Source organism: Rhagoletis pomonella, unplaced genomic scaffold, assembly GCF_013731165.1.
Source record: "Rhagoletis pomonella isolate Grant_MI unplaced genomic scaffold, Rhpom_1.0 Rhpom_scaffold_00004, whole genome shotgun sequence".
Lineage (NCBI taxonomy): Eukaryota > Metazoa > Arthropoda > Insecta > Diptera > Tephritidae > Rhagoletis > Rhagoletis pomonella.
The window spans coordinates 48,340,889-48,368,551 of NW_023458558.1; the positions used below are offsets into that span (position 1 = coordinate 48,340,889).

The 27,663-nt window shown below is 34.9% G+C and overlaps 1 protein-coding gene and 1 long non-coding RNA gene across 2 annotated transcripts in view; both read left to right on the forward strand.

Annotated features, from left to right (window-relative positions):
• LOC118737683 overlaps positions 1-5,454 on the forward strand; it is a 37,261-nt gene extending 31,807 nt beyond the window's left edge. Inside the window, exon 3 of the long non-coding RNA XR_004992832.1 lies at positions 5,400-5,454. This is a non-coding gene — a long non-coding RNA (uncharacterized LOC118737683). The remainder of the gene's footprint in view (positions 1-5,399) is intronic.
• Positions 5,455-5,486: 32 nt separating this feature from the next.
• Positions 5,487-27,663, forward strand: part of LOC118737684 (sodium/calcium exchanger 3) — a 102,186-nt gene continuing 80,009 nt past the window's right edge. Inside the window, exon 1 of the mRNA XM_036468378.1 lies at positions 5,487-8,494. Within this exon, the coding sequence (XP_036324271.1) occupies positions 6,522-8,494 (1,973 nt within the window). The 5' untranslated portion in view covers positions 5,487-6,521. The remainder of the gene's footprint in view (positions 8,495-27,663) is intronic.

Genomic DNA, 27,663 nt, shown 5'->3' on the forward strand with positions numbered 1-27,663 from the left:
ATATTTATATCTACATAGCAGAATTTTTTATTTTTAGATACATAATATACATGGGTTATATAGCTATCTTATAGAGAAAAGCGGCTAAGTCCACTTTTTATAAAAACTTATTCATATTTTTCGAATATACAACTTGTTTTTTTTTTCTAACGCATCCTACTCCATATGTAAAGAGATTTTGTTCCAAAGAAATACAAATACAAAATATTGATGAAGTAGATTCAATTCGCATGGAATTCACAAAAGATTGTATTAAAATTTTTGCAAAATAAATATTAAAAGAAAACGATTTTAGAATTTTTTTATTCTCTCCTGTTAAATTTGAAAAAAAAATTACTTCCAAGAAGAAGAAGTCCAAACTTACACCCCAACAGTGCTAACTTTTGCTCCATTTATACGTATCGCCATATTACGCCACATTGTTTACGCCCCAAGCGTTCGTTGAACACCTTGCACATTCCTCAGTCACACGCGTTTGTGCGGAAGCGTCAATGTGGCGTAGATATTATGTGCATATGTATGTATGCAGTGCCGATTTATCAATATTCCCCACACGGCACGTTAGGCCATTTGACACTCAGCCACATCGGGCCCTCAACAGCACTCTAAGTGCAGATACGTGAGCAAACGGCAGCAGTAGCAGTAATATGTATGTAGTAGTTACATATAGCGTCGCCTCCGCCATCTAACAGTCGCCCTATTTGAGAGGTGCATATGTACTACATATCGGGGGCACCTATAAATTCACAAAACAAAATGTATGTACGAGGGCAATTTGAAAAGCCAGTGACTTTTTGAATTTTCATCGCCATAACTTTAAGTGCAAAACTACTCCCATCAACTGTCGTCGATTAATAGACTACTGTACAATTTTGAGAAAGCTGCGGCATTTTGTTTGTTTGACGGCCATTGAAAGACGGCAACCTCGTGAATTTTAACGAAAATGGAAAAAAGTGAATTTCGTTTTTGCGTAAAAAAATCCATCAAAATCCACAAGCGCAGGTGACACCGAACATTCATGCAGTACAAACTCCTACCTCATTCACCATATTCACCAGATTTAGCCTCCAGCGAATGAAGAGGCCATCACGGAAATAAATAAATAAATAAAGAAGACGCTTCTTTTTGTTGAAAAATATATATTTTATTTAAAAAGCCAGTGACTTTTCAAATTGCCCTCGTATGTTTAGCATTCACGCATTATTTAAGCAACAGGCCGAATATTTCCTGAAATTTTTGGTGTAAGTTTATAACACAAATGAAGAGGCCTACTAAACGCCACCGAGGAATGGGAATCGTTTTTTTTTTTTTTTTGAGAACCCTTTCATGGTAGAAATAAACTGCGGAGTTTGCTAGTTTGGTGTTGAAGCTGGGTCCTCCCGAGTGGTAGTATCCACCTCTTACCACTCTAAATCCAAATACAAGATAGCTATTTTGTTACTTAAATTGTCCCTAAAAAGTACACGTAAAATAAGTACATAAGTTGTTTTTAGAGCTATGCACAGATTTTCAGAAGAAAAAAACTTAAAAACAAATACCATGGGGCGTGTTTGTTTTACTCATCTCCACAGAATATTTGGCACATTGACACCATCATTATTTTGGTCACATATAAGTACTATGTATGTATGTGAATGGACGCCGAAGAAGAATCTCAGCTGAGCAAAAGAAAAATCTAATAAATGAGATATGTAAACAACAACAAATGTTAGATTTCTAAATTTAGTTCTTTGCCCAGCGCAAGTGCATGTTCTATTCTTGCACTCGTGTGCAGGTTATGCAGTGCCGGATTGGCAACGTAGCAAAAGCCAAGAAAGATAGAGGACAAGATTGCGCCAATTGAGCTGATAGCAGCAACCGGGCGTGACGTCACTAAATACCAGAATGAGAGAGCACAGACCAACTCAACAAGAATAAGAGGAAGAGTCGAACAAAAGGCAGTGTGGCAAAGTTTTTAATTTGAAAAAGCACGCAAATCCAGGAAAAATAGCGTTTTTTTTGGCGAAAAAATCTCCAAATTTTTATTGGTGTATATAATGGACTTTATGTGCATAAAAAATTTGAATGGTGACTCTAGAAGGGTTTGCAGAAGAATGGGCAGTTTAAACCTTTTAACTAGTACAAGATTGTGTAGTGTAATTAACTGTTTTTAAATGGCTTCAATTGCATTTGATAACTACTTAGATTTCTTAGGTTACATTTTTATAACACCGTGAGACAGTCAATTTTACACACGAAAAATCCATATATTCACAAAACTGGGGCCAAATGTAGTAAAATTGCGTTCTTACTTTTTTTCTCTGACGTCAGAATTTTTTTTAAAAGACTTTGAAATATCTAGAATATGATTGAATCAAAAAAATTATTCAAAAGATTCGGTGCATTGAAGAATAACAATATTGGCATCAATTAAAAAAAAAACCTGCAGAATAGAAAAAAAAATAGTTTTTGTGTGCACCAGGACGAATAAGTATTAAAAATGTCCTTTTAATCTTTATCCTTGAATATCCTTAGAAATTTGCAATATTTATTTTTGAAAAAATATATGTCAAGGACTAATATGTCAACTACCATATCCTCGAATTTCGTCCTTCTAGTTTTATTACTTTTAGATAAAAAAATTTTACACTTCTCTTTATAAGATATTGATAGTAACAATATTAATAAATGAAGATCCAGCAATCATTATTATGGAACCATGTATGCGCTCTAAAAGAACGAAGATGTACGATTTAAATTAATAGAGGAAAAATATTTTGAATTTAATTTTTTTTTGTACATATGTATATGAATAGAAAGTTTTGGGTTTAAGAAAGTATACGTTTCCTGGTGTTATCTACAACGATACTAACTTTTTAAAAAATCTTTTTGTATTTTTATTTTTTTTTAAATATTTTTTTTTATAAAAGAAGGTATTTTTTCTTTTAAGTGTTTATTCTCAATTTTTTATATGTGAAGAATACAAATATGCATACCAGAAGATGTGGCCTTTAATAGCCTTTACAACGATACCAAATATTTAAAAGTCGGTTAGTAATTTTTTATTTTTATAAAAAAAAAGGTATTTTTTCTTTCAAAATCTTTATTCTCAAATTTTTATCTACGAAGTATACAAATATACATATCAGCAGAAAGAAGGTTTGATTGTGGTTGCAACGATATCAATTTTTTAAAAATCGGCAAGTAATTTTTTGTTAAATTTTTTTTTATAAAAAAGGTATTTTTTCCTTAAAATTTTTTTTTAAATCTCTACATACAAAGTATACTAATATGCACATCAGAAAAAAGGAGGTTCAATAGCGTTTACAACGATACCCATTTTTTTAAATCAGTTCAAAATTTTTTAAAATATAAGGATTTTATTTTTTTGAAGACCCGACCTTTGACCCCTTATGGCACCTGTAATATAAGTTTGCACAAAAGAAGTTATATACCATTTAAATAATAGCAAAACGTTGACTACGGCTATATTTTTAGTTTTTTAGTTATTTACATATAATAATAAAATATAATTATTTACCAAAGGTCCTATTTCGAACTTGCAAGCCCATATCTCGATTTTCTTTTACTTTTTACCTATGACTCAATCTCTTAAAAAAAAAATGGTTTGGTCTAATATACAGCCGAGTGTTGTACAGTGTAATGATTCCAGTATCTTCATTTCTTATAAAGATAAGTGTACATTTTTTTTGTATATAAAACTAATAAAGCTAGAAGGACGAAATTCAAGAATGTGGTTAATCCTTGACGTATATTTTTATCAAAAATAAATATTGATAATTTCCAAGGATATTCAAGGATAAAGTTTTAAAAGGACACTCTCAAAACTTATTCGTCCTGGTGCACCAAAAAATTAAATTTTTTTCAATTCCACAGATTTTTTTCCGTTTAATTGATATTGTTATTCTACAATGCACCAAATCTTTTAAATAATTTTAGTTATGTAATCATATCCTAGAAATTTCAAAGTCCGTTAAAAAAAATCCTGATGTCAGAGAGAAAAACTAAAAACGCCGTTTTACTATATTTAGCTCCTAGTTTTGTGAATTTATTGATTTTTAGTGTGTTTTAAAATTTTTTGGTTTTTGCCGCACGTTGTAATAAGCGTTAAGGTGTTCCATTATTCATTTCCTCACTATGTAGATACATTTTCCAATTTTTTTTAAGAAAAATTTATAAATAAATAAATTAATTTTTTTCGAATGTTTGAGTTTCGACTTGGGCGATTATTACTTGTGGCCACAAACATATACACATTCATATATCCATAGGCAGATGCTATAAGGTTTTGTGCTTTTTACATGCAGACAAGCTGCTTTTATTTACATCGCTTTTATTACCTTTTTACTATGCTCTATTTTTGTTTTGGATAGACGGCCAACAAGCGGATAAACAAATATACTTATGTGTATATAAACATATTTTCAAATATACATACATACAAATATATGCATACTGTGAAAAGGTGATGTGTTTATGCTCTATAATTGTTTACATACATATGTATATACAAACATATTTATACATACATACAAACATACATATGAACATACATCGTTGAATTAGCTTATAATTGCGATAAGTAAACAATAAAAACGATAAGTTCATTTCAGTTTCGATTCTTTGCCGCTGCGAATTCCATTTGTTGTTGCTTACTTGTAATTTTTGTTTAGACTTTCTCTGTCATGTAATAATTAAGTAATTATAAAGGAAATTGTTTATAGACAGGAAATAATAATCGATTGGCATGCGAATAAAGGCAAATACATATATTCAGTGTACCGAAAAGAGAAGGGGAGTGACATCATATAAACCAGAGAACGTATGAAAACTTTTGACTTTTATTATTTTGAGCAAAAAATATGGATTATTATTATTTCTTCATGTTTATTTTTTGAAAAAAATAGGAGACACAATTTACCTGCTAATTTAAGATACGAGTGCGATCCTTCGAAAAAGTCGTCAAATGGTCCTGAACTAGTCCCAAAATATTCTTAAAATAATCCTAGCTAGTCTCGAAATGATTCAGAACTTTGTATGTATCCCCAAAACGGTCCTCAAATACTCGTCGACTAGCGGAGATGTTCTTGAAGAGGTGGTTGAAGTGGTCCCAAAGTAATCCCGAACTTGTCGCGAAATGGTCGTGCAAGAGCCCTAAACTAGTATAGAAAGGTTAATTTGTACTTACAAGGCACAATTACAGATTTTCTGCTGGCTACAAATTTTTGCTTGGTTACGGCAAATTTTACACGTAGCGAGAGCCTAACCTATTTATTATGTAGTAATTTAATAAAATAAAAGGCGAAACATGGCATTCAAATACTAAAACTATGAATCATAATACATGCTCCTAATATAAAAAAAAATTACTTATAAGCTCTCGTTTTCTTTTCTTTCAGAACGTCTGCAAATCAAACTTCCAACCACAACTCACGCCCACATTTGCTATGTGAATTTATGAATACATAAATAAGTCTTAAAACGGGATTGCGCATTCGAAACCTAACTAATAAAGTCAGCTTTGTTTCAAATCTCTCATTATTAAATACATAGGTATTTCATATAAAAATCGAATTCGTACAACGCAGCTATTCTAATAGCAGTCAATGATGCAATACACAACCAAACAACATGCCGCTTCCCAGTTTAGTGCAGCACACCTCGCACAGTAGAGCGATTAGGTCCACACAGTGAAGCGCACATGCTTTATTAGACAACAAAATATACATAGTTACATAAGTAGCAGCAGCTTGAAGCAAAACTCAAAAAGCAAAAAAAAAAAATCCTCTTACCAATTAAATAAATTAGCTCATATCTCTGTAAAATGCGTAGTTAAAGTCACAGTAATCAGTTAATCAATAATTAATAGTAAGCGTCTACTTTGGGCGCTAGTACGCAAAATATTTTAAAACATACATATATTCATAACAAAGCACGAGCTTCCTAGTAAAGACCTCATCATTAAAAACAACAAAAAACCAAAGGCCCGAGATATCTCAAAGGAAAAGCTTTTATTGGTAAACTCACAGAAAGCTGAAAGGCATCATACAAGCACAGAATGTAGAAAGCATCCAACTGTATAAAATAAAAGAAAAACCACATCAAATAGCAAACGAACTCACTACACAGCTTCAGCTCAAATCACACAACTAGGATAGGAGTAGCACAGCAGTTATCAACTTAAGCGAGCACAGCATATATTGCCCAACACGCCTGCAACCACCCACACATTAACATACAGACACTTGCGAACGCCCGAGTAACCGTCCAGTTTACGAGACACACCAGAGCCAACGAAATAGACGTAGCGACAAGAGCACAATACAGCTGCATCTGGTACCACCGCCGTTTTGAAAGTTGGTGTTGTTGTCAAAACAACAACAACAGACTTAAGAATTACTTTACTTTAAAGCGCGCTGCTCAAAGCAACCGCATGGCGAATTCCACTGTCGCATAAACGGTCCATAGAAGAAAGCAGCGTACTTCAGGAAAAGAAATCTATAGAGATAATATACTTCAGAATGGGTTCTTTTATCATGAGTAGAAAACACAGCCGTGATCGTACGCTGATCGCGATCTTTTGTCTGCTCTTGGTGTGCACAACAACGCTCAGACTTGTCCAAGGCGCAGAGTCGCCCAACAACGGCACATCAAACAATTTGGCTGCCGTTGACAACAAACCCGATGATAAGGTGACTCGTAATACGAACAAAGAGGAGGCGAACTCGGACGTAAGTGCTGTTGCTGAAGCCGGCAGTGCCGGTAGTGGTGGTGGAGGAGGCAAGGGCGTTGGCGGTGACACTCCGAATGATATTCAAAATGATGCCAATGTTGGCGGCAATGATGGTGATGATGATAACGCTGGCGTTTCGGAGGCCAATTCTAATGAGGGCGATAATGTCACCGCCTTGTCGCAGCACAGTGGCAGTTCATTGCAATGCAAAGACGGTCTGCTGCTTAAAGCTTGGATGCCAATCGACAATGTGAGTACCGGTGATCGCGTTGCGCGGGGCCTTGTGTACTTCCTAGCGATGACGTATTTGTTCATTGGCGTTTCAATTGTGTCAGATCGTTTTATGGCGGCGATTGAAGTGATCACGTCCAAGGAGAAGGAGGTAGTTATCAAGAAGAAGGGCGGCGAAACACAGGTTGTCGTGGTGCGCGTCTGGAATGAGACCGTAGCTAATTTGACGCTAATGGCGTTGGGTTCCAGTGCGCCGGAGATTCTTCTGTCCGTTATCGAAATGTTTCAAAAGGGCTTCGAGGCTGGTGACTTAGGTCCGGGTACAATAGTCGGCTCGGCCGCTTATAACCTATTTGTGATTATCGCCATTTGTATTGCGGTCATACCGAACGGGCAGGTACGAAAGATCAAACATTTGCGGGTATTCATTGTGACGGCCGCATGGTCGCTATTCGCCTACGTATGGCTGTATTTAATTTTGGCACAAATTTCGCCAGGCCGTGTCGAAGTATGGGAGGGTTTGTTAACATTCATTTTCTTCCCCACTACCGTGCTGACGGCTTATATAGCCGACAGACGTTTGTTGATTTATAAATATCTTGACAAGAATTACCGCATGAATAAGCGGGGCGTTATTGTGAGCGCTGAGGGCGACGCCGTACTCGAGATGAATCGTCATGAAAGTATTAAGGAACTGGCAGAGAACGAAGAAATGAAGGACTTCGAGGATGCGCGACGTGAATACATTTCAACGCTGAAAGAACTGCGCAAGAAGTACCCACAAAGCGATCTGGAGCAATTAGAAATGATGGCTCAGGAGCAATTGATCAATCGAGGCCCCAAATCGCGCGCTTTCTATCGCATACAAGCCACTCGTAAGATGATGGGCAGCGGTAATATAATGCGCAAAGTGCAGGAGCGTGCTCTCACCGATCTGAACGAGGTGAAAGCACAGCTGCAGCGCGTCGAAGTGGAGGCCGAAGAAGATGATACGACGGTACGCATCTGCTTCGAGCCCGGCCACTACACTGTCATGGAGAGTTGTGGCGAATTTGAGTTGCGCGTCGTGCGACGCGGTAATCTATCCGGTTATACGACGGTTGAATATCAAACGGAAGACGGTTCCGCCGAGGCCGGTAGCGATTATATTGGCAAAAAGGGTGTGCTCACTTTTCCGCCGGGTGTCGATGAGCAACGTTTCAAGATCGAAGTTATTGATGATGACGTATTCGAGCAAGATGAACATTTTTATGTGCGTTTAAGTAATCCGTCAGATCCGGCAATTTTGGCGGTACCAAAAGTAGCTACTGTCATGATACTTGACGACGATCATGCTGGCATTTTCGCCTTTAATCAAAAGACACACGAGTTTGCAGAATCCATTGGCACATATGACCTGAAGGTGCAGCGTTATTCGGGCGCACGTGGTAAGGTGATCATACCATATTGGACGGAGGATGGAACTGGGAAGGCGGGCAAAGATTACGAGCCAGTGCAGGGAGAGTTGGTCTACGAAAATAATGAAACTGAGTAAGTACAAAAGTGTTTGAACCATTGAGGCTATTTATTTTAACTATGAGGGTGCAATAATCTACTGATAATGAATCTATTTAAGCCTGCATAAATCACAGGCTCCGATTGATGGAAGCGCTTAGTAAAATCTTGGTCCATTAAAAAAAAAAAAATATCAACTTGGGGAAACTTTAACAGGCATGCTCTTTGAGATCTTTTCTATCGTCGAAATATTACATATGTACATATAAATATACTTAACTGTTTATAATTCAATTATTTTCCAGGTTTCATAACATAGCTCATATTCCGCTGCGTAAGGCCAATAAGAATTATTTAAAGTAGGGGAATATCATTACTGAATAGAAAATAGTTAAATATTAAAAGTTTTATGTATTTACGTATTTTATTTCGAACATTTTATCATAAGAGGGCGGCCCATTTTTTGTGTTTTTTTTTTTTGTATAAAACCCCAATTCCATGATACATCATTGTCTTCAATGAAAATTGTAGGTGACTCTAATCTGCTTCAATGGGTACCGAATTATCGCGGATCTTGAATTTTTCAAATATTGGGTTGACTTTGTTTCCATCACGGAGGAAGTCTTTCTATTGCACTGTTATTTGTGCAATAAGATCGCAATAAGTAAGATATGCACATTTCCTTTTGTAGGGTAAAACAATTTCGTGACTCATACTTCAGCTGAATAACTTAACGCATTTAACAACAAAAAGATGCAAGGACAGATATATGTACACTTCTAGTGGAACCGAAAAAAAAATACGAACATTTTAATACTATTAAAATGATCCACCATACTTGCAGAAAACCGCATCCAGCTCAAAAGTTATAGATTCAAGCGCTCAGAGTCCCAAAAAGTACACGGTACGCTATAAGTCACCTCCAAAATTTTATCAATTCGTTTAAAATTTTATATTTCGTAGTTTCTAGCCTATTCGCGTATTTCTAGGAGGTGAGAGCGAGGGTTTGAAATAAAGGCCACCTTACGTATAGTATGAACTTACCAACCAACATGAAGCAGAGTAAGAAAAATGCGAATGTCAAGGGTTTACTTGTATACTGTCAATTTATGTCCAAAGGTTCTAACTTTTCTCATATAACTATACTTAATGACATACATACTTTTCATGCAACTATGTACATATGTGAGTATAAAAATTTATTAAAAAACATCAAATGCAATGACTTAAATATGCTTGACAAGTATGAATGCAGGTGATACTTAAATAGCTGCATCCAGCGCAGTTTAACGAAGTTTATAAAAAAAAGTTTCATGAATGCAGAGGTGCTTGTGTTTTCAGAGCTTACCGTTTATAAAGGTCATACATATATGCATATGAAGTTCTCTACGTGCATACTATATATACTCACATACATACGTAAGTAATATATGTAGATAAAAGTGGATATGATCTAGCTCGGATTTATAGGCATGCAAAAAAAAAAATACTGGATTGTGTACAAGTATATGTAAATGCGTATGCACACATTTATGTACTCTTATATATACGGGTACACATATATGTATGTACGTTTGTGTGTATGCATTGCATTAAACGAAACCATAAAATTCCGCGAATGTCGAGGGAAATTGAATTGTGCCTTGAAATCAATATCCGCAGTCCCCCAAAAGTGGGCTAAAAAAGCTTGAATGTGGTTAGTGGTTGTTGGTTAGTCGTAAGTAGAATACGAAGAACTCGTACCTTGCTCATTGTCACCATGGCCTTGCATTGTGGCGTACAAAAGAAAGAAATCCATGACTGCAGGTGGATAGTATGTATGTATGTATGTATATTGCATTCACTGGCTGCTTTCTACCATTTGACTGACCATAGGTCGATTGATTTGGCGGTCAAAGCACATACATATGTACATACATTCATATACGTATGCATTTATGCGATAGGTAGTATCCCTGCAGGGAAAGCTACTATTTAGTTGTGAACTAGAATGCTACCAGTTTGTTTTTAAGCCAAACTAGTTCACGTTACATCCTTTTGCAATGTTAACCACTGGTATTTTTAACATGGCCATGTCCTACGAGATGTCAATTGTCAGGCTATGCATCAGCATCTACTAGTAGAAATACTAGTAACATCATCAGCCAATTCATCGCCATGCCATTTTGTTCGCGGCGCTCCAACAGTCGCAATGGCCGACAGAGCAGAACACTGGCGTGGTATTTGTGAGGTCCGCGGTTCAATCCCTGGCGCAGGGAATGTTTTTCGTACTCTTTTATTTTTATTTTTTGTTTTTTTTTTTATTTAGGGTTTCTATTGTAATTTTTAATTTTTATAAAAAAAAATATTTTTAATAATTTCTTGCTTTATGGCACAAGTATTTCTTCGCATATGCATGTTTTTCTGCTATGAAATTAGTTATTAAAATTTATTATTTATTATTATTTATTATTGAAATAATCATATTGACTTACATTGATTTAATTTTAAAAAACCTAACCACCTCCAAGCGAACTCGAACCTGCGATCTCAGCCCCAGAACCGGTAGTCTTCACGCGACGCCACAGCCGAAATTTGTTAGAAAAACAAATTTTAAGTTTGATTTTGCCAATTAGAGGGCAGATGTCGCTGACCGCTCAAGTTCTTCGAAGTTGTGGACCATTGCCTTAGCACATACTAGTTAATGAACTGGTATTTTCTCTGATTGGTTTGGCTTTTCACTGCTGGGATGTTTGGGCATACATATGTGCATCGATTTCTGGTTTTGTTCCCAACCCAATTATTCTCTTCATAAGTAACGTTTTTACAAGCAGTCATTTAAGTGCACGGACGTGCTCATATGGCATTTGCGGTAAGGTTGCAAGCAAACCAATTTAGGCATTTGCATTTGCACATGACTTCTTACTGCCATATGTACATGCATACATAAATAAGAGTATGAGAGTATTTTGCAGACATGCATCTTCTGCACTTCTATTGTTTAACTATCCAAATTGTAGACTGCCTTTGCATTCAAGATGCAAAAACTCATTTCAGTTGCATACAATCAGCAACGTGCTAATGAAATAAAACACTTTGCACAATCTCATCTTCATTAGTTTGGTGAAAATTCAGTTTGCATTTTATTGCCTTCACTCGCTGCTGCATATGTATGCTCATACATACATACATACATACATACAAATGTCCCTCATCATACTTTAATTAGCAATGGGGTTGTTCACACTTGCCGGATTATCAGGTTAACTGCTTAAAAAATTATTATTGTGTAGTATATTTTATTGTTGTAAACTGAATAAGAAATATAACCCCATAACCACATAACCTGATAACCAAGCAGGCGTGAACAACCTCATTGTATTTTACAGAGCTCCTTATTTCGTCTGTTAATGGATTAGTGTTGAAAAAATTTACACTTTCTTTTCTAACTTGGGTTAAATCAAAAAAAGTTCGCGGTACACCCCTAAGTCTAAAGTATGTTTGCAACGCAATTTCAAAAAAAAAAAATTTTATTGACCTAGGCAACACAAATTTAAATAGTTCTACTAATTGAAATGCTACCTTAGCAAAATTTTAATGGTGGGCCCTAATTTAACAACATTAGAGCGACAGGTTAGGGTGATAAGAATTTAGATCCGGTGGGAAAGTTCTAAAACCGGTTACTTGAGTTCAATGAGCTTTGAAAAAATTGCCTCCTTGATACAAAAATATCGCTACACCATACCTTAAGATCCGACTGTAGATGATGGAAAATGTAAAAAGGTGACTAAATACGTTCTGCAAGAAAATAAAAATTCTTCCAAAAATACTCTAGATTTGAAGGCGTGTGTAATTAAATCTCATACAATTATTAAATACATATACTATATGTATGTACTAAGTAGGGGTATTGACTCGGTTTTTCCAAAACGGTTTCCACCATTTTTTTTTTTTAATATATACATATACAGTAGTCGGTTTTTTTGAAATCATTACTTTTCGAATAACGAATAAACCGTTTTTTTTTATCGAACAAACCGGTTTTTTCATTTCACACAAATCTTGACCTCTCAATAAAAATTTTGCGTTTTACGAAGTGCCCTAAGGTATTTGGGGATGAACAGTATATCATATTTGATCCCGATAAAGGTATGTTGGCCAGTTAAACGTTTTATGCGTGTTTGGCCGAGCATCTCCTTCAATTCGTGATATGCTTCCTGATGTTGAGATCTTCACTTTTACTCCACCTCTGAAGATGCTTTTTTATGGCAGAAGTATATTCGGAGGTTTGCTATTGTCGGCCGATGGGCGACCGCTATTTGAAAAAAAAAACTTTTTTTGAAATGTTGCTGAGCCCAAAAATTTTACCATGGGCCTACCGAGGGCCAGTATGCACCTCTAAGCACTCGGCTGCGGCGGCAAGAGCACTATTCAAATTCGAAAAAAGTCAGAAAAAATGCAATATGAATTTTTAACTGATTTTAATTTGCTTTACTTTTGATCTAAAAAATCGTTGAACTTATTTTACCTTGCTCTTTTCAAAATAAAGTCTATCTTTACTGTTAATAGTTTAATTTTATTTTTGGTCCTGACTTCTTGAGAGTTTCCACTGTAAGAGATCTATGGAAAATAAAACCGGTTTATTCGCTTTTTTCTTAATCTCAATTTTTCGATTAACTCGAAAACCGGACTTGTAAAAAAGGCGAATAATCGAACACCATAGCACTTATTTATATCAATCAGCCCCGAAATCAGATGGAATATACCATCAAACCCCAGATACTAAAAATGTCTCGGACGATTTTAAACCCATTCCAGTCTGGTCGCTTTAAGTAAGCTTGCAATATCGTTAACACCTTCCTCATATGTGTAATCTGTTATGGCCGGGTCTCACAAAATGTTGGGATAGCCAGGATAATATGTAGACGAATGCCTTCAGCGTTTTCTTGTCTCTTTAGTCTTTATGGATAAATTAAGTAATTTTTATTGATGTGGCTCTTCTGATATTTTTTTTTCATATATGTATATATAGGAATATATAGCCAGCTTAAATAATTTCCTAACTCTTTTCTGTAGTTCATCATTTTTCTTGTTCTACCGCAAGGACTATCGGTGTCTTATAACTATCTAATAGAGTTGTTCCAGCACACTCTAGTCAAAGATCTGTGTATCGCTACAATAGAAAAAGTTGCGGCCAGTACTCCTGATGATGTGGGACCTGAGTAAGTTGGAATTTAGCTCAGTTTTGCTTGACTTGAATACATACATATGTACATATTATTTTGAGATAGCTACTTGAAAGGTGGCTCACCTCATACGCTGCCACACAGAGGATGGTGCGAGTCTATTTCCCCACCTGCTAATGATAGCGAGTTTAAATTCGCGACTTCTTCTATGGTTAACACCGTCTAGTCAAATGGACTGAACCATGACTCCTAAGGTAAACTAAAGGGTGCTGATACCCTCGCATGTTTGCGATTTTTTGTTGAGGAGGGACTTCTATTAAAGTTCCGTACTTCTCTCCAATCGACTTCTGTGCTGTCATGCATAGCAACTAAGTGATTTAAATTAGGGCTTTCCATTTTTTTTTTTGGAACCAATGTGATCCTAAATACATATCTTTTAAGAAGTCAAACTTCCCAATTTAGGAGAAAAAGGAACACAACTTGCTTCCTTTTTATTATCCTTTAACCTTACATATGCACAACTTCCTTCGAAGGCCACAAATACAATGGCTCGATTGGTTGGAAAATCAGCCTTGCTTTTCATAAGTAAAAAGTACCTTATCTTAAGGTATGTTCACATATCAATATTTTCTTAATCAAAGCTCGTTTTTTAATCACCCCGTTTACACAGGCAAATCCCAGATTATTAGCCGTCAAATTTGTTGTGCTTGTTATTCTCACATCTCAAGGAAAAGTTATGTTTCTTCTCTGTGCCACCGTGATCACGTTTTTCTGCTATAATAAGCAATATAAATATATATAACCTTAACATTTTTTTAAAAATACCTTTACTAACCTCTTTTCCTTGCTAGCGTCCCTTTTTGGTTTACTTGTACATTTGTCATTTCTCCTCTTTTTCGCAAAAACAATCGATAAAACTAGGATGGACACCGAAAAGTTATCGGTTAAATCTGAGATTATTTAATAATTACAGATTAACAAGGGACCAATTTTATATGGCTAATCTCTTGTTCTAATTACAGATTAGGGTGTTAAGCTCGAAAGTGAGGATAATCTACTTATATGTGAACCTAGTATAACAAACGAATATCTTTCGCCTGTTTATGCACTTAACTATGAGCTTTAATGCAATATACACTTAGTATGCTCCCTTGTGGTTTAGTTTGAAAATATGCAAAAGTGTGCCTTCGGGTACGCTGCACACGATAATGTGAATATAAACCCGTTGTGCATAGAAATTCCATATACATAAGTAAGTACATATTTACATACCTATCTATATACATATGCACATATGCAGACTATTTGGCTATGAACAAAGCGCAAGTAAATCGTTAATTTTAGCATAAAACATTTAACTGTCATTCAAATAAACGATTACCACGTAACACTGCTCGCTGGCGGCCACACAATGGGCCACACAGTACGGTCTTTATGGTCTATACCACCAACGGGACGCCGCGACCGTTGGCGTTATTTTGCTACCCCACACCAATTGCCAATTGCCACACATTGTTTGGGCATTTTGGCCATTGTGTTTATGTGTCTATATTGTTTGTTTCTTTATTTTATGTTTGTTTTATGCACAAAAGCACTGAGCAAATAATACTATGACATGTGTAGAGCACAAGTAAATATGTATGTATACACAAGTTGAATTCTCACAAAATGCACCCAGCCGTTATACTATACATACTCGTACTATGCATACCAAAACCTCACTCGCACACACATACAACTATTTAATGCTCGTACCGTAAAATAGTCTGGTAGATAAAATATGCAAGTGGGGGAAAATGGAAAATTGCGCTCGCGACAAACGTGTTGGCTTTCTACATACGTATGTAGGTATGTATGTAGGCATCTACATATGTACATGCGCATATAGGTATGTATGTACATACATACATATATAGTGAATATGTACACATAACATAGGCATGCATATCTTTAAATTCGCCATCGTTACATCCGTCTGATTTCCTGCCTGAAAGTTTGGCTGTCCACCTGCCGTTCTCCCCACTCGGCCGAATCGCGTACATATGTATGTACACCGCGCACATCGTTAGCCACCACCAACTGCCTTCAAATGTGGCTGTGATGTTGTTTTCGAGCGAAATTAAATTTTCACTATTAAATTTTGGGAGAAAATACTTGGCGCGCATAGCGTTGTGCTATGCATTTGCGAAATTGCAATTTGAAGTGCATTTCTACACTGAAATTTCGTAGTGCTGAAGTTGGCGCTCAATGTTGAAGGCGATATTTTATAAGCGCATATGACAGATTGAGTCATAAATATTCGATACGTTTAGACGTTAATGCGTTTAAACAAATAAGTAATAAATCAAAACGTGGTCGTTCGCACATAAAAACATGCTTATGTATATGTATACATATGTACACATCTTACACTTTCTGCAAGAGTGCCATAATTAAAAAAATCAAAATTCCGGATAAAACGGCTTTAAAGATGACCGTTTACATTCTCTTCGAATAACTATTGTTAATCGATGCAGCTATAAAATTCTTACACAACATAAAATAGTAAGTGGGGGTCACTTTTAGCGCTCTTTTAAGAAAATATAAATTTATCGACGGAGAGCATATTTTAAATTAGTAAAAGGTGTTTCTGCAACATGACATGTGTAGTTAGGCATTTGAATATGCTACGTATTTTCAACGGAAATTGTTGAAAAATGGCGAAAACCGTGAGCATGGAAAAATTTTTCGCACTTTTTGCTAATTATTAACAATAAAAAATTATATTTTTAAAGCTTATATATAAAAAATGTGGAAAATTAAATTAAAATTAAATTCTCTACAAATTTGTGTACAACTATTTTTTACGAAAAATGCAAAATAAACTTGCAAATCCCAAAAAAACTTAGAATACGAAGTTGGCGGAATATTCCCATATGAAGTTTAGGGGAAGGACTGTGGATCCATAATGAACACGTCAAATAGAAGTAATCTGCACTAAAAGTTCGCTGCTATAATTTTTTCTTTTCAACAAGTCTTTCTTAAATATCAAAGCACCAGCTCATTAGGAAATCAAGTCAATTCAAAGGGCATCACAATTATAGCAAAATAAAAAAATTTAGAGAATGTTTGGTAACCATTTAATGTGATAATTTTTCGCTGTGTAAAAATGGTCGCGCCTACTTTTTGGCAAAGCACTACTCAAGCCCATCCTCATGCACTGTGGATATCAAATCGAATTATTGACTTGAACAGGATTACGACGAGCTTTGCATGCAGATGTGAGTAACTAAATACCAGTTCAACAATGGCTGTGAACATGAAAAGTGAGTTTAACCATTAAGTCACATGCACTTATTTATTATACGAGTTTGTATGTACGAGTATGTAGGTGATAAAATGCATGTCGCAATAATATTTAAGTTTAATTATTTCAAAATTTTAATTTTGTGAGAAAACGTAATAAAAGTTTGATCAATTCATATCGACACCTGAATGGAAGACCGATCTATCTCGGCAGCCAGTTCGAAAACGCCCTTTTTCAGAATTTGTTTGAAGAACGCTCTATCTCAAATAAAAATACATTGAAAATGTGCTGAGATAGGGCGTTTTTGAACCGAATTCTGAGATAGGGCGTTTTAAAATCAAATTCCAAAATAGGGCGTTCTTCAGCCAAATTGTGAAATAGGGCGTTGTTGAAAAGTTTTCTGAGATAGGGCGTTTTCGAACTGGCTGCCGAGATAGGTTGATATTCCACTCAGCTATCGATATATAGTAAGCACTATACGTTTTTAGGGATAAAACAATTGAAATTCTATTTAAATAATTCGATATACTCTCTTAAGTTTTCGTAAGAAATATTCGTATCGTTGTCGTAAAAAATAATCTTATAATTCTGCCACATTTTTTCAGTTATTGAAAAGGTCAATAAAATAACAAAACATCAACACCAAACTAAAGGGAGTTTTTTCGGAACTTTTCAGGATTCTTCTTATAACTTGTTTTTTGTTATCAGTTAAGTAATCGTTATATAGTAAAGCAGGTGACTTACATATGTATCGTAAAAACCCGGATAAAGCTATAATTTTTCATATTTCGTCATGGTCCTTAAGTACTAAGCCTTGCAACTATTCCTCTTAAGGCTTATTTTCACTATGTCCAATTCAGTGGCTTTTGTCGTCATATAAGTGAAAATATATTTTCAAATGGGATGAAAAATATGGTATATCGATTGGTTTCGATCAGGATAGGTCTTTGGTCATGTACATGCGCTGCTAAATCGGCTATTTACCTGTTTTTGGCCGACAAATTTTGGCGTCAAATATGACATAGTGAAAACTAGTCATACGTACATACGTATGAGGCAGCATTAAAAACAAACTAATGTAATAGAACAGTTTGCATTTTATGCCATTCGTGGTATGTATTTCTCTGAAACTACATACATACGTACATACGTATGAGGTAGCATAAAAAACTATTTAATTTCGAGCTAAGGTAATAAAACAGTTTGCATTTTAGGCCATTCCTGGTATGTATCTTATGTATATCTCTGAAAAGATATTTAATCCAATTATTAAGCCGCCTGACGCGTTACATAAAACGAAAATTGGAATTTGCAGTAAATTTTTATGCATATATGTATAACTATGCATAATTGTACAGAAATTATTGTATTGTTTAAAACTTAAGCCAATTATAATATTTAATTATTCTACATAAAAATTTTACTCCAACCTAAACCAATTTACTTCACAGTGGGTAAAAATGCAACATTCATTTATATGTGGAATTCAAACCGTGATTATGCATTGTGGAGTATTTCGCAACAAATGTTAATGAACAACTTTTGTAGGGCTCATTTTTTTTTTTTGGAAAGATATTCTATCAAAGTTTCCAGAAAACAAAAGTTTTAAATAAAACGTTTTTTAAAAATTCATTGACGGTATCGTAACATCCCAGTCGAATCGAAATTAGTTGGTATACTTACTTTTAAAGCACATTTCCTAACAGAAAAAGCTCAACGTACTCTAAATCACTGATTCCCAGAGATCCTTGTGAGACTCGACGGGGTCCACGTTGGCATGAAAAATATGGGAGTTCACAAGTTTTAGATGACAAAAAAAAATTAAATAATATTGCGCTATGGGTTGTCATGTTATCAAAAGCAGCTGTAGCATTTTTCGCCTGCTAAAGTTTGCGTTATTTTTGTCATTCACAATGCAAACTTAAAATGAAGATATCTTGCGAAAATTACCTGATCTAGGAAAACGGTATACAGGGCCATAATCTACGACCCAAAACTAAGTTTGGGTGTGTCGGCGTTTTTTTGTGTAATTTCAAAACTTGAGATTTTCTTTACAGTATAATTAAAAATTTTAACTCAAGAAACAACTTGAAGTCACTTTAATAAGCTAAGTATTGGCATTGTTAAATTCAGAGTCCTTCACTAAAACGTCTACCACATTTCACTGTTTACAAAGATGATTTCACCCACCGTTAGATACGAGTACCCTACAGCCAAATTGTTTGTCGTCGTTACAGCCTAAGTTAAGTGTAAATTAGTTTTTGGTTGTTCCACCCCAAACAAGCTAATAAATCGCCTACCATTTGCAGTTAATTCATTTCATAACCGCAAAATAGATGAGTATTTCACAAATGCGTACAAATGAACATACTTGTACACACCAACCACTCACAATATTTACATGAACATATGTATGAGTCGTTTATTTTGAAAGTGGCATAAGTCACTTCATACGTCTTTTGCTTAAACGATGGGTTATTTTTATCTGAACGTGCCGGTTATCGTTCAATTTCATCAACCAATGGCAAAAGGTTTTTTCATTAGTTTATGCCGATAGAATGATTTGCAAATGCATTTGATTACAATTAGCCCGTAGTTTAAGCACAAGAGCTGTGAGGTGACTTACGCCACTTTCAAAATAAACCGCGCATATATGTGTGTGTATATAATATGCTCACATCGTCTCATAAGCATAGGGGGAAAACCCCTCAAATGTACCAAGCGCGCTGAGCGGTGCAAAACATGCTACATTTCGACTTGCTGGGAAGCAGGCGAAAAATGGGAAACAAAATTCAAAAAACTATGATTTCTATAAATTTTTGTACGGGTTGCGTTTTAAAAAAATTTCACATTTTCGTGGTGAAAATTTTAAAAGAAAATCTATTTGTAATTTTCCCCAATGATGGTAATTGTTTAAATCGTTTTTGGAAAGAACAGGTTTTTTTACATAGAAATGATTAATAAAAAATGACGTTTTTCTTTATTTTTCGGGATTATAAAGAAATTTAGAGCGCGCTAAATAGCTAGACGTGCACGTCGCCATTATGTTGTTATAACTTTAGAACTACTTGATTTTTGAATCTGAAACTTTCGCAAAAAACACAGTTTTTTTTCAAACTTCATAACACAATTTTTTTATTGAAAAAAAGTCTTTATTCTTAAAAAAAAGTTTGAAATTCATTAGTTTTGTTTGTAATAAGTGAGCTGGCAGTTTATAATTACGATTACATTTTGATTACTTAGGATTACCAGTACTGTAATTATAACCACAAAAATTTTCTGCATTACGATCACTCTAATTGTAATTATAGCTGCTTGATTGAAAATACTTTAATTGTTATCCTTAAAATTAAGCGCTTACGACGCGATATCGTATGTTACGTTCCGAGCCCTGATCTTTCGATTGAGAGGACTTAAAGCAATATTAAAAATGGCAATCATTGAGAAAAAGTACAAATAAATTTTTGTTTCAAAATTTTACCATGAAAATGGGGAAAATTTTTGAAAATGCATAGCACCATCGGATAGCCCGTACAAAAATTTAAAGAAATCATAGTCTAAAAGTAGCTTGCTTTGCCCCGCTCAGCGCGCCTAGGACATTTGACGTGAATCGCCCCCATATGTATGTATGTATGTATGTACGTCCGCTTGTAATGTTTACATGAATTATTCATGTCAACACCGACAAACGGCCAACCGACTTGTGGTCAGTTACTAATTCAAATGTGTGCTCAAACCCGCCCCGGTGTATCCAAGCGTACACCATTGCTCCCGATGTATTCTATCATTCTTGGACATTGCTATTTTATGCAACGCCTCTTGTGTACTTTGTTTGTTGTACGTCCTGTGCCGTATGTGCCCTAACGCTTTACTGTCATCAAATTTATTGCTGTTATCCATTTGCGTCTGTCACACAGATTTAATCACCGCCTAGCGCGTTGGTCAAGTTTCTCCTTTCTTCGACAGACGCTCAAATCTGCTTTCACTACTAGGGTTAATAAACTCTGGAGCTGCTTGTCGCTCGCCACAGTCAAAGGCAGCGCATGAGTTATGTACTTGTTTGCTCCTTTTCCTACAAATCCCTGAGCGCTTATAAAGCAGAATGCAGTACGTACTTTGATTGTTGTTTGGTTCTCTCTGTTTATTTTTTTGTTTGCTGCCGCAACTGTCGCATTGGTGTGTCTGATTGGCAAACTGTTGATTGCTTTGAAATCACTGTTGGGTTTTATTGCCGCTTTGCGCGATGAAAAAGTGGAGAATATTTAACAAAAAAAGAAATACTCCATTCTGTTCGGCTCATGCACTTTTGATTGAGTTCATGCCACTGCGTATGAGTAACTTTTGCGAAATAAATGAAATTGTTCGCCACGCACTCAGACGGGGCAATATACAGATGTCTACGTTTTTCGAATGTGACTTGTTTGCCTTCGGCGATTAATGTTGGTTTTTATGTGGTAAACCTTTTCAATCAGACAGTTTCCCATACAATTTTTTCTGCTTTACTTTACTTAAAAACTTTTTTATTCGTTTGTCTTTTTTCGAACATACTTAGCCATAATATTGGTGTAACGGTGGCTAGGTTTCTCATCTGTTTAGATGTTTAGACAAACAATTTTTACTTCAATGTATTTTGAACTACAAATACTTTTTTAAAAAAATTACATTTATATAACACAAACATTAAATCATCAAAAGAAAAATTACCAAAACTTGTCCCTATTTGTTTACCCGCCACTGCAGTTATGCTGAAAAAACTTTAGTTGAAAAAAAAGTCATAGCCAAAAAATAATTTACTTATGTAAATTTGATTTACGAAAATAAAACTACAAAAAAAAAATTGCAAACCCATTTCCCATGTTACTCAAGTACTTATTTATAATATCTTCCTTTGCAACCCTAAAATAACCATTGAGGTGCGACAAGGATCAAAGAGCCAAATAAAAACAGCAATCAAAGATCCAAAAGACCCAAATAATCAAAAAAGAAACTTTCAGACAAACGCCACAAAAGTTCTAAAAAAGGTCCAACAACTGTTGCTTAATTTGGTTTGAGCAATTTTGCGCTACATCGCTTACATACTTGCCCAGCTCGGATTTGTTGTTACATTCCTTTCATGAGCTGTTGTGTTTACCGAATTAGCGCGTTTAAATTGTCCGTATTGGTATTGTGCACACATATTTGTACATATACATATGTACGTATGTAAAGACGCATCAGTTAAGTTAAGTCAAACATTTAATATGGTCGAATATTCAAGAGGAATCCTAAATGAAATTCCATTGAAAATATATGGTGACCGCTATATGCAGCGTTTGTCTACTAAAAAGTCACACAGATTGTTAAAAATAATAAATTACCATAATCACAAAATAAAGTAGCTGATCTAAGTTTGAAACCAAAAGAAGAAATAAAAATACAAAAATAAAAACAAAAATTTGGAACAAGCTCATACTTACATGCCTACATATGTATGTATGAATGTCCTATGAAACTCAATGTTATGGTGTTTTCTTTTCTACAAAAAAAATGTTGCCTCTTCGTTGCCCTCTCCTCAGTATTTGTGCGAAGAGGGCAATGAGAAGGTATACTTTGTTGGTATAAAAGAAAACGGCATTCATTTTGTGGCTATCGTTTTTAGGATTTTCAGGATTTTCAGGATAATGTTGGGGATGAAGAGAATTCACTTGTAAAGAACTTTAAAGCTTTTTGCTTTAATTTAGCTCTGCTTTCATTTTTTCTCAATAGCTGTTAGAGCACGTAACGTAACGTAGTTTATTGTGAACAAATGTATATATGTATGTATGCATGTATGTGTAAGCTACTTGCACTTAAGCAACAGCAGCTACTTGCCGACCTCATCAATATAAAAAAGTGACAACAAAGCATATATGTATATATTTCCGCTGTTCTTCTGTTCTCAGATTTACCACTCAACAGCTTTCCTTTGGTTATATACTTGGCGTGAACGTTCACAGTTATCGAGTCTTTCTTTATTTTCGCAGAGAAAAAACTAATAAAATTTCCTAGTGTTTTCTGTTTAAATAGCAAATCATGGCTAGAATATTAAAGAACGGAAGTGGTAGAGATTGAGATAAAGTGCAGGGAGTAAAAAGAAATGGAAAAAAGTTATAATAAGATGTGATAAGTATTTAGTAGGCACATATGTACATTAGACTGCATCACTCACCATACAAAAAAAAGTCAGCACTGTTTAAGATTAATATTAAGATTTACGTGACCGGGGCTAATTTGAAAATACCTTTAAAAATTTAGTTATTTATGAATAAAGTAGTTTTTTAAGTATTTTTTGAAAAAAAAAAATCTCAGTTGTGTGGTCTAAAAAACGTGCATGAAAATGTTTAAAAAAGATTTCAACGGAGTCTTAATAGTGAGACTTTTGATGCTTTTTTCGAAATTTTTTCAAAGATTAGTTTAAGAAAACATGAATAACTCAGCCAAAACTTTGCCGCTTCAGACTTATGAGGTATCACTGGAAGGATCTCACCTTCTTTCTTCCTTTGCGAATAAACTCATTCAAGGTATGAAAGGGAAACGTAAGATGAACGTGCGCCATTCCAAGTTAAACTAAGATGTGTTAATTATTGTGAAAAACATAATTTGGCCGTGAATGAGTTTTTTTGCGAAGAACTATAAACGGCGAGATAGCAATGATACCTCATAACTCTAAATCCGTATAGTTTTGGCCAAGTAATTCACATTTTTCTTATACCAATTTTTGAAAAAAGTAAACAAAAAAGCAGATTTGCAGATTTTTAAGCTTAATCTGGTTTGTGATCTAAGGGGACTTTTTTCAAAAAATCCGTTAAGAAACTATTCATTAAAAACTCCATTATTGAAGGTATTTTCAAATCGGCCCAGCTCACGTAGATCTTAACATTTTTCCAAAATATGTATTTTGGTGGAAGTTATGAAATATAATAGATTTTGTAATGCCGGCGGGAAACCCGCAAATTATTTTGCTAATGCAGTCTAATGTACATGTGTGTGTATGTATGTACACAGGGCTGCATTAACTTGAGCGAAGGCTCAATGTCCGAAGGAAATGTAGAGACTCTACAGCAATGAATAATAATAATGGAGACGTGAACGGGATGAAAAACTTGGTCGGTTCGGTTCGGCGGCTCAAACCATTTTCGCACTTTTGGATTGGTTTGTCAAAGCGGCGGTTCGGTTCAACGCTTCGGAAATTAAACAAAAAAAAAAAACGTGCAAACTTAAGTGCCAAGTGTCAAGTGCAACAACGCGCAAGGATAAGTGTCAAGTGTCTGTCAAATGAGATAGGGTTGCCATAACATTTGATATTGTCACATGGTAAACAAGCATGGTATGTATTACCATATTTAAACAAAAGAAAAAAGTTGATAAATTTTTCTATTGAAAATTGGTTGAAATGAATCTTTATGAAAAGTAGATTAAAGGATTCCATAAAATCATATTTTGCTTGTAAGACCACGAGCTTGATTTCTCACATTATCTCTCTGTTCATTGTCATCTCAAATTGATATAAACGCTTCGGTGACGGGAAAGAGTCCAACTTTCAAAGCTTTTGTAGCATCAGCACGACATAACCAGAGCGTGTCACATACATTTTAGAAGCTTCACATGTTTCCAAGGCCGATAATTGAATACTCAAAATGTCCCATTGCGTTGTCGAAGGCATGAAAAATACAAAAATCGAAAATACGGAAAAATCGACAGCTTTGGGGCATGTGCTGGCCGTTGCTTTCCGATAAAATTCAGTAAATTTCATCGTTTGAGGGCTCCTGAATATGTGGGCCCTGGGCCGCAGGCTAGTCTTCTCACGCTTTAATCTGGTCCTGTATGTGCAATATATGTATGTACATATGTAGACGGGTAATACGAAAAGGGTAGGTTGACTCAAACAGAAGAGACCATAAAATATGTCTAAGTATTGACATTTAGAGATGAACTAAATATATATGAGTATGCTTACAAACATATACATATATGTACGTTGGTCTTTGGTATTTGAAGTTAACATTTTAGTTATCTGAAATCACTTTTCACCACTGGCTGATGTACGCAAATATTTGTTTGTAATCTTTTAACTTGAAATCTTCATACATTTAATTCTCTTTTTTTCGGATTTAAAAAAAAACATTCCAACAGTAGCTGCCTTGGCTATTCTCTCCGCTATCTAATTTTACGCTATTCCCTTGTAGCCTGGTACCATTGTAGTTTGCAAGGGACTGAAATTTTTTCTGAGCACTCGAAGACTATATACCTGAAGTTTCCTCAAATGAAGAAAGTTCTTTAAGTGTCGCCTGGCTGTCACTGAATTATTTCCAAACACAGAGTGATGGTGTATACCTCTGCAGGAAATATGCTTTTCCATTGGCCCAGATATCCTAGCTCTGGGTTCATAAATTCCTGCTCTATGTTATCGGGAGCTTTCAAGCCCAGTGCAGGGCGTATTTTCCAAATGGAGGTGATCCATACAATATTGCTGCACAATCCTATATTGAACCCAGTAGGGCTAGTGGTTTCTCCTAACTTCTCCTAATGGATCTGTAAGCTTTCAGCCCAGTTGCTATTATAAAATCCTTAACATTTTGTATTTGGTGTTCCACTGTTAATGAAGTGCTGCTATTCGTCCTATGGCTTGATTGACTTTAATGTACGTTAGCGGTTTTGGTACCCATTTATACTTTCTATTTATGTAATTAAGAAACATTTTTTTTTAATATAAACATTCGGAAAGAAATGCACTAGCTCCTTTTATAATTGAGTCCCGGATGCATCAGTGCATAACTTTATGCAGCCAATTAAAAATGTATGCTTTAAAAAACTATTTACATTTTCAAGGAGGAACATAAACTTCATTGGTATACATACATATATATGTATGTACATAGTATATGTATGTATAAGACAAGAGCGGAAAGCAAATGAAGAAATTCAAAAATTGTCTAAGCAAATTTATGCACAAATGCTGCCACTTTGCACCCGCTTGCGTCGTTGCTGCGCAGAATTACTCAATGGAAGTGACAACGAAAAAGCCACGCTACACACTCGCACACATATTTAAATAGTACGCATGCACTCAATTATTTGTTGCTAAGGCAGCGCAGCTGATTTTCTCTGACATTGTTCCAGATTTTTATGTGGCTCATTGCTTTGTGTCTATTCTATTTTACCTTCCGTTTATTTTATTTTTCTTCTATGCTTCTGTCGCTGTTTTTTGTACAGATCTATCGACTTCACTGTCGGTAATGTCACCAATATATGTATGCATTATTATTTTTCTTATAATTTGTTTTTACTTTGTTGTTGGTACAATAAGAAACAGAGCTAATGTACGTACACATATGTATATGTACATATATGTCTTTATGTACATTTATTATTGTCTCCATTTGTGCAGATGTTGACACAGTTCGCCATGTCGTATGAGTGATGCGTAGCGAAGTCAATATGAGTTGCTCATTCGCCAACGCAGACATCAGAATGAAATAATGTTTACATTTGTATGTATGTATGGATATGTATGTACCTACACACTTTTAATATGACTAAGCGTATAGGTTGTGCAAAAATGGGGCTGTGTTGGTTGACACTAATGCTCATACATATTTATATGAAGCAATATACAAAATGTATATGTGTCAATTTTCCTTTTGCAAACTAAATATAATACGACAATACATTAGGACGTATCACGAAAAGAAGTTTGAAGTTTATTTGAGCACTTATGATTTTTTAATGTTTACGGCGACGAGGCAATAATATTGGTCCTTACAATCCATTTTTTATTTGAATTATAAGGTCTTTGCTAAAAAGTATTAGCCTCTACTTACATACAAAAAAGTTGTAATATTTTAAATACTTCCATGGAGGTTTACATTTTATATTTTTTTTTTTATTGAACCTTTCATGATCTGCATTTAAAATAATTTGTATGAAAATAGCTTAACCATCGAAAAATGTTGGTACACTTGGCCTGTTGTAACTCAGTTGGGAAAAAAATTCGAATAGTTGAGTGGGTTTCTACCTTGCTTAGCTTGAATCAGAAATCCATAACCAATAATTCATTGAAAGTGTAAATTTTAAGCTGAACAATCTATACAGCAACAAACAAATCGTGATGTAATATAATATTTAATTTATTTAAAACAGAAATGCATTTCAAATGTGCCCAAAAATTGCAAATTAATTCTATATTCATCAGAGTTAATTGAAAAATTTATCTAAATTTGGAAACGCGCCAAAAATATTAGTTTATCAAAAAACTCGAAGTAAACATAAAAACGAAGAACGGAATTGGCTTGGATCTTCGACATATTTTTGACAGTCGGTACCGATACAGCGTATTTGAATGACGAAAGGACTTAAAAGACTTAAGTTATTATTTATCGAAGCATAAAAGTTAGCAAATGCTAAGTAATGGGTATAGCTGGATTTAGAAAAGAATTATAACTTCTTTGTTTGTAAACAAAGCCCACCATTATCAAAGTCCTCACCACTTTTTGAGAGCTTTAGATTCATAATATAAAAACAACAAACTAAGGGGAGTATTTCCAAAATTAGTGAAGGTATGTATAAATCAAAAAAACTTTGAAGGCCAAAATCTTTGAAGGATCAATTATATTTTTGAACGGGGCATTTTCAGTGATATTTTTGCCGAGCTTCAATAACATTGATTACTAAAAACGTCTATTTTTTGACATATGCTTTATGTATATGACTACTTCATTAATGGTAACTTAAAATAT